This window comes from Callospermophilus lateralis, chromosome 17, assembly GCF_048772815.1.
Source record: "Callospermophilus lateralis isolate mCalLat2 chromosome 17, mCalLat2.hap1, whole genome shotgun sequence".
Taxonomy (NCBI): Eukaryota; Metazoa; Chordata; class Mammalia; order Rodentia; family Sciuridae; genus Callospermophilus; species Callospermophilus lateralis.
In genome coordinates, this window is record NC_135321.1 from 45,634,116 (window position 1) to 45,647,046 (window position 12,931).

The 12,931-nt window shown below is 38.3% G+C and overlaps 1 protein-coding gene across 2 annotated transcripts in view; it reads right to left on the bottom strand.

Moving 5' to 3' along the window:
* Lama3 (laminin subunit alpha 3) overlaps positions 1 to 12,931 on the bottom strand; it is a 231,364-nt gene that overhangs the window by 102,125 nt on the left and 116,308 nt on the right. The window contains exons 23-29 of one of the 2 annotated variants that reach the window (XM_076836560.2): positions 12,517 to 12,670; positions 8,578 to 8,741; positions 5,918 to 6,026; positions 4,033 to 4,130; positions 2,457 to 2,601; positions 600 to 726; positions 374 to 513 (exon numbers count right to left, since the gene is read on the bottom strand). In XM_076836560.2, the coding sequence (XP_076692675.2) occupies positions 374 to 513; positions 600 to 726; positions 2,457 to 2,601; positions 4,033 to 4,130; positions 5,918 to 6,026; positions 8,578 to 8,741; positions 12,517 to 12,670 (937 nt within the window). Of the gene's footprint in view, positions 1 to 373; positions 514 to 599; positions 727 to 2,456; positions 2,602 to 3,081; positions 3,124 to 4,032; positions 4,131 to 5,917; positions 6,027 to 8,577; positions 8,742 to 12,516; positions 12,671 to 12,931 lie in introns of those variants that run through there. The other variant, XM_076836558.2, reaches the window with a different exon arrangement.

Below are 12,931 nucleotides of genomic sequence, written 5' to 3' on the forward strand. Positions count from 1 at the left end.
TTGAACCCGAGGGAACGCCAACATATAGAAATGAGAAGGACAGAGAACTATCAGGGGATTATGAGGGAAAGAGACATAAAATGGGGAGAAAGCAGCAACAGAGGTCAAAAGAAGCAAGAAGTGTAAAATGCTTGGGCGAGAGACTGGTCAGATGAGGAGTGGGCAGTGGTGGTGAATATGAGCACTTTGCTTTTGCTCATCCCCATTTTCCTTGATTTTAATTGTCACATGCTTTTTCTCTTTTGGGTCAAAGCTGTAAAATATAAACATGATTCTATAGACATGACTTCAACTCCTTGGAACAACCGTTGCCGTGAACCAGTCGGCCAGAGAAGCCACAGGACGAGAAAGTCAAGGGACAAGCAGAACGCACCAATGTTAAGGACTTTCCTTCCGGAACCTTCACAGTCACAGCCACCTCAGGCTCTGAGATGTCAAACTCAACCTGGCCTCCACTGATCACTTGATCCCGGCAGCCAAGCACATGGGGACAAAAGGAGGCACGGAAGGAACCTGGGCAAGGAGAGAAGAGTTCCCGTCATGTGACCGCAGGGACAATGCCAGGCACACCTGCTCATAGACCTGCTCACCGTGCTCACCTGACCACGGCCGCCCTCCATCCACAAACACCTGGACGGGAAACGTTGGGTGCGCTGCTTGATGAAAATGGATGACAAAAACATACCGGCCCAGGTGTGGTACGAGTCCTCTCAGGGTCACTTGGCTCTAAAAGGGAGAAAAAAAAAAAAAGAGGGTAATAAAAATTCCCAATGAGAAACCCTTAAGCTGAAGAGCTACAAAACGATTAGAATATTTAGAAGTTGTTATCATGTGAGTATGGTTTGTCCCCACCAAAACTCAGGCGGAGATTTAATTCCTCCGTGTGACTGTGTTGGGGGGTAGAGCCTAAGAGGAGGTACTTAGATTATAGGGACAGAGTCCCCATAAACACATAAATGCCCTCTCCCAGAAGTGAGCTCTTGCCCTCCCAGGATGGGCTGAGTTACTACAAGAATGGGTTCACATAAAGTACCTGCCCCCTTTGTCCCCTCCTCTCTTCTACAGGTGCTCACTTGTCACTGTCACACATGTACCCACCATGTGGTATCTTCTGCCATGTGATGCTGTAGGACAAGGCCCTTGCCAGATGTGGCCACCTGACCTTGAACTTCCCAGCCTCCAGAACCAAGAGCTAAAGCAACCTCTTCTCTTTATAAATTACCCAAACTCAGGTACTTCATGGTAGCCACAGAAAACGGACTAGAACAGTTTAAAAACCAAAAATGACCTAGGTATTTACCCAAGTGAAATGACAAGGTATATTCCCAAAGAAACCTTCACATGAATGTTTGTAGCAGCTTTATTTGCAAATATCAAAACTGGACACAAACCAAGCATCTCTCACCTACAGAACGGACAAACAACTGTGATATAACCATACATTTTGTTGGAGGGGGTGTAATTTGGTAAATTACATTGAAAAACTGTTTGTCAGTATTTGCCAATGTCAAAAACATAACCCAGAAGTTGCATTCTCAGCTAGTACCTATAATACTTTTGCTAAAAGGCTGCAGGAGTATGTTCAAAACAGCACCTACTCAGAATACCTGGGTAATAAGGAGTCTGACTCCATCTTTGATGTTTGACTACTGACAGCTTTCAACTCCTTTTACCGCACACCTGGACAAGTTGATAAGAAAACCCAGGGGCCCCTCCCTTGGCATGGGTGAAAAGTCCAAACCACACAAATTCCAGCTCTTGGGACCTGGACTGTGTTCCCCACTCCCATCAACCACAACAAAATCCAGAACCACACTCCTCCTTTTGCTTAATCATATGAGTGTGAGCCCTGCTCTCTCCAGAATGCTGCACTCGATGCATAATAAATCTTTTAACTCTCAAAAAAACTGCAGCAACAACACAATAGCAATAAAAGATTATCCTCATTTTTTCAAGACAAGAACTATAGCTAAGAGAGAGTAACTAACTCGTAGGAAGTCGCTAATTTAATGATTCACTAATTTAATGAACAAACCAGGACTAGAACTAGGTCAATTTGATTTTAACCCATTTCTCTTAGCTATTATTTGGCTACCTTTCCCATCTGGAATCTTATTCAATTTTATCTCTGAGGTCCTGTTAATTTCCAAAACCTGCTGCTATTTGAACAGACACGACCATCCTTTGGATGATAAGAACATACTAATATCAGAATGTTAAGTGTATTCTATACTCCAGAACTTTTAAAGTTTATGTTAAAAAAAAAATGCGCCTGGAGAGTATGTTAAAATACAGATTGCTGAGCCCGGCCCCCAGGGCTTCTGATTCAGGAAGTCTGGGGTGGGGCCGGTGAATATGCTTTTCCAACCATTTCCCAGGTTTCATGGATCTGCTGATTAGGATCCACACTTTAAGAAACACTGGTCTAGACACAGCACACTAGATGTCAGTCTTACCTGTGGGCCCTGTAAGGTAATTCCAGGTATGACATTTGCAGAAAGAGAATTCTCCTGGGGCAGGAGAGAAAATGGTCTCCCACTGGGGACATCCAAAATTAAGGCTGTGGGAGGAGTCTCATTGGTCAGGGAGACACAGGTGGCACTGAAAAATACAATATTCAAAAATATTATTTCACAGTTTGGGGGTTTTGGCTCAGTGGTAGAGCGCTTGCCTAGCATGTGTGAGGCACTGGGTTCAATCCTCAGCACCACAAAAAAAAATAAATAGAATAAAAATCTTACTTCACAATTATCAAAAACCTGCAGAGCTGTCCATGGAGCAAAGAGACAAGACTTTGAGTACAGGACTATTTCTATTTACTTTTTATTTTTACTTTTTTATTTTTACTATTTATTTTTACTTTTTATTTTTATTTTTGCAGTGCTGGGGATTCCAGGGCTTCATACATACTAGACAGGTGCTCTACCACTGACCTATAGCCCAGCCCACTGGAAATCTTTATATAGTGATACTCAGTGAAGTCTATTGGCCAAGTATATTCTAGCTGCCTGCTTAATACAACTAGTGTAAACAGAAAGCAGATCTCTATTTTGAAGTAAGATAAGTGAAATAGAAACTTACTGAAACATCCTTTTCCTTCAGAATTAAAATGCAACCAATACAATATTATTCATCTCTTTTTATAAATGTCCACCTAACAAAAAGAGAAGCAAATACATATTTCTTTTAGGCACAGCCAGATCTGCACTGGGTTGGCCATTTTTGCAGTCCTAACCACATACACAAGGCAAATGACTGTGTCTATAAATTAATTATTTTTGAGTCTACAGCAAAGCAAGCCTATGAAAACCCCAATAAGCATGAGCTAGTTCTGATAACATAGCTGTGAGATAGCTCATTATTTTTGTGGTTTTGTGAATACAGAGCCTCAGACACAGAGATTAAAGGATTGAAGCAAAATGAGGGCTCAGAATAGAACCCAGGGACCTGCCCTCCAGGGCCAGGCTTAACTATTTCCCCTGGGACTGCTGTGTCAGCCTCCTGGCATTATGGAATTCTGGGGAAAAAAAATGACAGCTGAGAAAAATAATTTTGCTGGCTTTTCTCTTTTTAACATCCATCACCAGACTTCCACACCTGAGCTTACGATAGCTTCTGAATGACAGGTTGAGCATCCCTAATCCAGAATTTCAAAGGTTGCAAATCCAACACTTTTTGAACACTGACCTGATGCCACAAGTGGAAAATTCCACACCTGTCATCATGAGACAGGTCACAGTCCAAACTCAGGTAAAATAAGAATGTTATAAGACATTACCCTCCGGCTATGTGTATATTCTATGCATGATATATAAATGAATTTTGTGTTTAGACTTGGGTCCCATCCCCCTGATGTAACTTATATATATGAAAATATTTCAATTTTTTTAAAAAAGCTGGAATTTGAAACACTTCTGGTTCCAAGCATTTTGGATAAGGGATATTCAATGTGTATAGAGTTTCAACCTTACAAGCATCACAATATCCTTTAGGTATTGTATCAGTAAGAAACAAAGGAAGAAAACACATTACCTTTGATTAACCAATGGCCCGTAGCTGGCAATACAGTGGACTTGAGGCCTCACGAATTCTGCTGAGAATTCTTCAATGGGTATGAGACAAATCTGATGCTGTCGAGCAAATACAATGTGAAAAGGTAGCCACGGTTACCAGAAAAACAGTGGTATGGCCGAATCATAACATTCATTCAGGAAAATTTTAGTCATTAAAGTAGTAAATACTATGCAGTCATACAAGGGAAAATTCAAAATGGCGACACCATTGGTAACACATCCTTTTTTAGTGTTATACCCTACTGACTAAATTGCTGTTGGAAAAATAAATAAAACTGAAAAAAATCATATAAAAGTTACAAAAAAGAAAAACTCTTTCAGTGACCTTTGATGCCTGTTTTGGAAGTTTTGTCTTGTTTCTTTTTTTTTCTCTCCTCTCTAGATGCACCATTACAAGATTGGACAAGATTGTGCTGGCTCTTGAGACTCACTAACAGGAAGTGGGCAATGTGGTGCATGACCAGAGAGCTGTATTGCTATTCAGAGAGCTGTTCCTGGTAGAAATAACCCTTCTTGATAAAAAATGGACTGAATCTCAGATATACTTGGATTTTGTTAAAGGATCTATCTGCAGAGGTAGTTTTTGAGTGATACAAGAAACTCAATCATTAATGTACCAGTATATTTTAAAAAACAAAATTGTATTATCAGCTGGATTGCAAACCTATTCAGTAACAACAAAAGTTTTTACTGAACATCATTAAGACAGGGTGTCCTACAAGACCAAGATAGACTGCCTCTGTCCTCATGCACCTGCTATTCTAGTCAGCCTTGAACCTGAATGACAGCAGGCTGTTTCAAAAGAGGTACACAGGACTGGGGACATGGCTCAGTGGTAGAGTGCTTGCTTAGTGAGACATTTACATCCCTAGCACAGAAAACAAAGAAAAATCAAAAAGGGCAAAACCTGTGATTAAAAGATGAAGAGTCAGCCTCATGGTCAGTTCTAAAGATAAAGAGGTTTGATTTGCTTGGATTGTTATGATTTTTTTTTTTAAAAAAAGAGGGTTGTAATTTTATAATAATAATTTTTAAAAATCAAATTTCAACTACTCTTAAGTTCAAAGTTTTTAATACTGACATAGATATTTAAAGTGCATTTGTACAGTCTAGCCTGGCATTTCACAGGGTTTGATACATGCTTCATATCAGCAGTAACAGGAAGTTGCTTCATGCTTAAAATATCTTAAATTCCCTGAGACATCTATTGTAAATCTGGCCATCCCTTCTTACACAGACCCCAAGGTTTCTCAATATTGAAGGTGTACCATTACAAGATTGGACAGGAAGGTTATTTCCTTGGCTTCATTTCATATTTTAACTCTTAAGCTTATATATTCAATTAACTAAATAATGTTTTTTCTGAAATAGAAGTTGTTGTTTTTTTAAAAAAAAAAAAAACTAGCTGATAAAAACTTTAACTTTCTGATAGACTTTGCCAAAAACTATAAATAAGAGGCAATAGGATAGTAAAATGGGAAAATAAATATACAATAACCAATGGCATTTCTGCACTCTGGCAATAAAAATAAAGTAGGAAATATAATGACAAAGAATATTTCATTCCTGATAACAAAGAATAAAAATTAATGAAATGGGATTTTGTGAGATGTGTTCGAATTTGATGACTAAACTTTATTGGGCGATATAAAAAAATGGCTCAAATAAATAAAGAAGCAAGTCAGGCTCTAGATGGGAAGAATAAATATTAAGCTGGCAATTCTTCACAGGTTAATTTTATAGATGTAATGAAACTGTAGCCAAAATTTTAATAAGCTTTAAAAAAAACATATCAATAGCAACAAAATGCTTCTAAAAGTTCAATGGGCAAAACAGAAGCATACCAGAAGGAATCGGGCCATGTGCACCTTGAGCTGAAGGTCTGCATTTGCCAATAGCTCATACACAGCAATACGGCTCATGCTATCGATCACAATGCTCCTGCAGAGGACACTGCAAAAGGAAACAGTTTTCTTAGCCTAGCCTCCCTCTCTAATTTGCAGCCCCTGGAGTCTCCCTCACTGCGCACATCCCCATAGAAATTGCTCTTCAGTTTTCCACCCTTTATAACTGGATGAACAGTAGTAAAATTTTCCTGCATAACAAGTTGCAGAGTAATGCAATCTGCATTTGAAAGTTGAATGTCCCCTCTAAAATTCATGTTGAAATTTAATTGCCATTGTGACCTTTAAGAGAGAGGACCCAACATGGGTGCTCTGCCCTCATGAGTATATGAATGGTGTTATCAGAGGAGTGGTTTCATTATAAAGTGGACTCTTGCATGCACATGTGTACTCTTGCTCTTCTACCTTCCACCATAGGATGACATAGCACAAAGGTTCTCATTGGATTCAGGCACCATGATCTTGGACTTCCCAGACTGTGAGAAATAAACTTTTTCATAAATTATCCAGTCTGTGATATTCTGTTATAGTAGCACAAATGGAATAAGATACAGCCCAAAATCTCTATGGAAAAAGAATCTTTCCCCTATAGTTATTGCTGTACCTCTCAGGGCTAAGGGCCCTGCTTACTTTTCCCACATGGCTTGATGAATGTTTGGTTTAATCATAGGGAAAAAGAACTCCCAGGCAGTGATAGCAGATCTCTAACACACAGATTTCTTGGAATTTTACCAATATTCTTGGGAGCATTTGAAGTTCAAATTACCCATTCATGACCATGCCACTCGCAGTCAGTAAGCATGGTGGACCTTACTCAACATTGGAGAAACCAGACTTTGCCTTTGAGACTCAATCTGTTTCTTCTCTTTCTTTCTTCCTCATTTCTATCCCTGATGCCCCTTCCCTCTATCTCATCAGGTGAGCTGCAGAGTTTAGAAATATTTAAAAGGCCACATAATTCCAATGGTTAAACCCAGACAGGAAGTCTTTTTTTTTTTGAGTAATGTTTCAGATTTCATATTCTGCTGCAACTTCTCGTAAATAAAATATAAAACTAGTAACCTATTAAGACAGAATGACTACTTCTGATTAACATTTTAAATAATTTAGGCAATGATTTTTTAGGTGAGGATTAAAATGAAATAAAACATATCAAAAAAAAACAAGCAGAGTTTGTGCATATATTAGGAACTTAATAATTGTGTGTGTGTGTGTATGTGTGTGTGTGTGTGTGTATGTGTAAATTAAAATATTTCTTTTGGATTCAAGACTAATCCTGGGAAATATATGAAGTGATTCATTGAAATTTAGCTTTAGCTTTATCCTTTATTAAATTATTATTTAATGATTTAGACAGTTATTCCTCAATAACCCATTCAGACAAGGCTCATGGAATGCTGGGAGGATGTTCCCCTCTAGGGGTGCATACTCTGGTGGTACTGATGTCACCTAAAAATGCAACTCATATTTCCAAATAATGACAAAACATTCTGGGGCTTTTTAAGGCCCATCTCATGGTCCTGTTAAAAATCCAACTATAGAATTAGAGGTGCAGCCCAGTGGTGGAACACCTAGCATGCATGAAAGAGGCCCTCTTCCTTCCCCAACAACTACAAAAAAATATAATAATAATAATAATAATAATAATAATAATAATAATAATAATACAATTACATTTTTTGGTTTATTTTTGCAGTTGCATTTTTAATGTTGCTGAGAATAGCCATTTCACTGAATTGTGTAAAAGTTTCCCTTCTAAATTTCCAGAAGTTACTCTTTGCATAAGTTCTTCTATTTCCACATCAGGGAAATGTCCAACTACTCAGGTCATCTTGGGCTTGGCAAAAAAGCAACGTTAAGGTAAGGGTAACCAAATGTTCAGGGCCTTGAGCAAGAAGTGGGTGGGTTTTCTGCAGTTCTCTGCCTGCTGTTTCAAGAAACTCCAGCTGACTTCCAATACCATTTATAATACAATTAATCTCATGTGGAAAGCCTCTTGTGCTGATTCTTTCATCAAAGCATGTTCTTGGAATATTATGCAACGAAAACCATTTTTAATAAGCTCGTGTCAATTAATGTTTTGGACAAGAAGACCTTCACCAAGGCAAATTTTAAATGTCCTTTGTTAATTTTTTTTTCATCTGTTAATCATGAAACATTAATTACCCCCAGTTCTGAAGGTGTATTGTGAACGCAGGTGTGTACTTTCTAATAGTATAGAGAATGAGTCTCTTTCCTCGTGCTACTTGGCTGTCTTTGAGGTGAGAACACTGAGTTCATTGTACCACACTAAGAGCGACATGGAATCACGAAAAGAGGTCGTGCAGCTTGATGTGATTCTGAACCAAGTTGCTAAGGAGAGCATGTAGCTTTTTAAGAAAATGAAATATTTTCAATTCACTGCCTTCAGAGAGGACTCTCAGTGGGCATGCTACAGATGAAGCTGGATCATCTAACTAGTCCCTGGCTTGTTTTCAAGATTTGCTTCAGAAAGAAAACAAGGTTCCAACGCAAATGCAAATCAAAGTTCCTCAGGCACACACCATATTTATTCCCTGGGAACAAGGGGGAATTCCTGGGTGGGGGCGGGGACTAATTACCTGTACTTGCAGCTATATATGGCCACCTGGCCTGCCAAAACAGGCCCCCCAGGGCTCTTCATGTTCACATCAACTGTAAACAGCTGGTCTGCTTCTGTGACATATTCAACCATGACCACGTACTGGCCGACCTGTGGGACACGCAGCTGCAGGTGCAGTTCCACCTGCCAGAGAGGCCAAACAGAGCATCATCCAGATGTGGAACACACACATGAACATATTTACATACTGATGATGAAAATAGAGAAAACACCAAGGAAACACTTCTACATGTCAGCATAGTAAGATCTGGTTCTAAGGATGGATATGGGAAAAAATATACTTGATGCCCCATTACATTTGAAGTCCAGATAAGCAATGAATAGTTGTTTACATGAATTTCAAATCTAAAGCAGCATTGCGTATTTTTATCCTCCAAATCTTGCATAGGGGTGTCTACTTCTTCCACCCTGTACTGGTTTAGCTCCCATTTCTCACAGTCAAAGGCACTCCCAAAATTGAAGTAAAACAGATCACCAGTGAAGGGTATGAGGAATGGATATATGCCTTGAAGCTTTTTAGCTAACTGTTATTTTACAAGGAATTTAAATTATCTCAATGAAAATAACATAAAAGTGACACATCTCTCCCACCCCTGTTGATAGATTGGTACATCATGACAATGACAACTGATAGCTTAGTTCTCATATTTTTCAAACCATTTTCTATGCCTGGATGTGCACACACACTTTAAACAACAACAACAACAACCACCACTGTGGTCATGGTAGGCAATCAAGGATGTTCTTGAACTATAATAACACAAACCATGTAGCCTGCAAAGTCGAGGAATAAATACTATCTGGCTCTTTACAGAAAAGTTGTGCTCCCCTGATCTCAACTATTGGATAGGAGCAAGAAGTCTGAAATCAGATTGCTCCCAGATGTGTGATCTAGGGTTTTTTACTTGACATCTTACGTGTCAGTACCCTCCTGTGCAAAATGAGGATAATAACAGTACCTACCTCTTAAGATGGTTTTGAGGATTAAATGAATTAATATATGCAGAGCTCTTAGAACTATGTTGCATGTCCTAAGCAGCACATAAACATTGATGATTATAGCTGTGATTATTGCTTTTTGCTATGACTTGTTTCACTATGACTTGTTACTCAACAATACTTCATATGTCTTTTTCAGCATATAGAAATATATTTCATTTTTCTAACAGTTACCTACCACTCAAGTGTATAACTATAAAAATATTTGATCTCCTACGGATGAACATTTAAGTTGTCTTTAATTTTCATATACATGGATATATACACATACACACACATATACACACACATATGGGAAATATATATGTATATGTGTGTGTATATATGGAATTTATATATATATTTGTTAATTTATATATGGAATATATATATTTATTAATTTATATATAAATTAATAAGTATATATTTATATAAGTATTATATAAATATATAAAAAATTAATAAATATACATATAAATTCCATGATGGTATTTTATAAGATTGCTAGAAATAGAATTGCTTGTGTGAAGTATGTGGTCATATTTCATGCCCAAGCCAGTATTAGAATTATATTCCTTAGCAGCGTAACCCACCTTAGTTCATTCGCTCAAGCCCAGTTGAGTTACACCGCACTTAATTGAAATGGTCCTCCTTCTCCTTGCCTTCGGGAAATTCACATTGACTGCTCTTTCTGAAAAGTTCTGAACCACATAAATGCTATTTTCTGTGGTGATTTTTCCACCACTTAAATAACAGAAAGTTTCCCTCAGGGAACTACGTGGATTATCCACACCACTCGTGGCTCTATTACACAACCAAAGGTACAGCTGGAGAGGTCATTACTGGCTTCTCTCCTCTGGGCATCTCCAGCTCAACGCTTTTCTGTCTTCTCTCCACCATTAAACACACATGGGTCAATGACTCTTCAGGTTTTCTCCCAGAGGTTATCATTGGCTGCAAGTTCTATCATAGTACTCTACTATAAATTTCTAATATACTTCCCATTCTAGTTCTATGGATTGATTTTTGAAAGATCTGTTGGAAGAGTTTAAAATACATTTGATGGCAAAAGCAAGTTTTGAGGAATTCAGATAAAAGACATTACAATGACAAACAAAATCTTTATGCTTACTGTTGTTATCAGTTACTTATTTTTAAAAAGGGAAATTTGAATGGAACCAGTATCAAAATGGTATCATGGCAAAAACTGCTCTCTCCTAGTTACAATGTTTTAGGATAAAGACATAGAAGGTGGGTTTATCAAATCTATTGTTTGTGCAGACACCTAACAACTCTGATGTTAAAATGGGGATTCAAATGATACAGTCAACAAGTATTAAATGTATATTCTAGGCCAGGTTTACTGGACAGATGGTGGGCATACCATGGGGAACAAGGCAGACATAGTCTCTGCCCTCACACAGACTTTAATGAAATCATTCAATAACTAGACAACTATGATGTAAAATAAAAAGCCATTTTTAATTATATTTAAGCTTATTAATTTGAGTGTATATAGTCACATGGAATTAGAAGGTATTGCAGGTCTGGAGGCATTCAGATAAAACCGTTAACAGAAATTTTCAATAAAACTACTGGACAGCCCTGGACTTCGTTTTATGCATCAATCCAAAGTGATTCTACTGAACAGGTCAGTGCTGTGGCTCTGGGTTCTATCACATATAAGAACATCTTCTGATGAGTCTTCAGCATCCCTTGCTGGAGGCTAGCCCTTCTCATATACACCACCCTGTTGTCTGGGGAACATATACACAAATAGACACGCAAGCACATACACCTATGTGAACCTGTATTTCTGTGTCTATGCATTTTCATGAATGTGTATGTCAATGAACAGCTGTGTGTGTGTGTGTGTGTGTGTGTGTGTGTGTATAGACACACAGTACAGAAAGAAGGGATGCAGTAAAATAAATTTTAGAATAGAGAAGAGGAAAGGTCATTTAGTTTTTCTTTATACTTACTTATATTGTTTACTTGATACAACATGCATAAATATTATTTTGTAAAATAAAAATTCTAAAAAAATAAAACAAAAACTATATTTAAGAAATATATTTAATACCTTTAGCTGTTACTATCAAAATGTTAGTATTATTGTTGATTTAAAAAATATACCCAATTAAATGCTCAGGGAGAACTAAGGCCACAGATATTTTCATTCTATATATTGAATCCACCAAACAAACATTTTCTTCACAGGTACAAAACAGAGAATGTTCTAGAAAATAATAAAAATGTAGCAGAGGAGGCTGTTTTGAGTGTCTTCAATTTGAGGTGTTGTATTTTCATATTATTGCTGATGTACTGTACTTTTAACTCGCGCATTAAATCAATATATTCTTATATTTGGCTATGAGGCTCAAAGAACTCTTGGAAGAAAAGTAACGCCAAGACCTGTAGTAACATGTCCCCCGAGCTATGAGTAGCTGTCTTGGGGTGCAGCAGTTCTGGATTCTGAGATCCAGGAATTCAGCTGTTCCAAATTGCTTAGCCTACGGGGTTGGATGGTGAGTGGGTGTTGTGTCCTTTTAGGGTAAGCTATGAAGATAATGGAGAGCTTTTAGGTTGAGTCTCGTCTTTCTTTGACATCAGAGATATGGCCCTGAGTCAGGCAGAATAAGATGCCTCCTCTAGGGAACCAAAAAGAAAGGATTTCTTTAGTTACCTATGTCCCCTGCCTTATCTAGAAAGTGCTCAAAGAGCAATCTTAACAAAGCTCAGTGTAAGGTCTTATCCAGACCCAACCAAAATCAGAGAACTCAGCAGATGCTGATTAACATCCCTGAGAAATTCTTCCAGTTTCTCTAGAACTTAAGAAGTAACTGTGGTGAAGCATTTTCCACAGACACAGATAGGGATACAGTATTAGCATTGACAATAAATAAGAGGCTTCCCCCACCTCTCTCCCGCTGAGGTCCACCAGGACTGGATGTGCTGCGGTGGGCTGTCTCACTGCCAAGGGTCTCGACTGGCCATCAAGCAGGAAGTGCCTGGCCTCGCAAGCCAGGGTGCAGGGGAACCTGGTCACTGGCAAATGCTGGTAAAGCAAGCAACTTCAACAACAGCAAAACACGTTAGTTACCACCGAGAACATGAAACCAAATATCAGTGTACATCCCTGAGGACTCTTAGTCATTCAGTCCACCTCACTCATTCATGTATCATCCCTTTAACAGACTCTTAGTAAGTGTCTACTACCAGAACTGAGGACTTTTCATCTGCACCAGGAAGGGAAGAAACAAAAGTCCATTTGGATTCTATTTTTAAGCTCTTACCCTTACCCAATGCATGACCTTGAGGTTAAAATTTAGGAA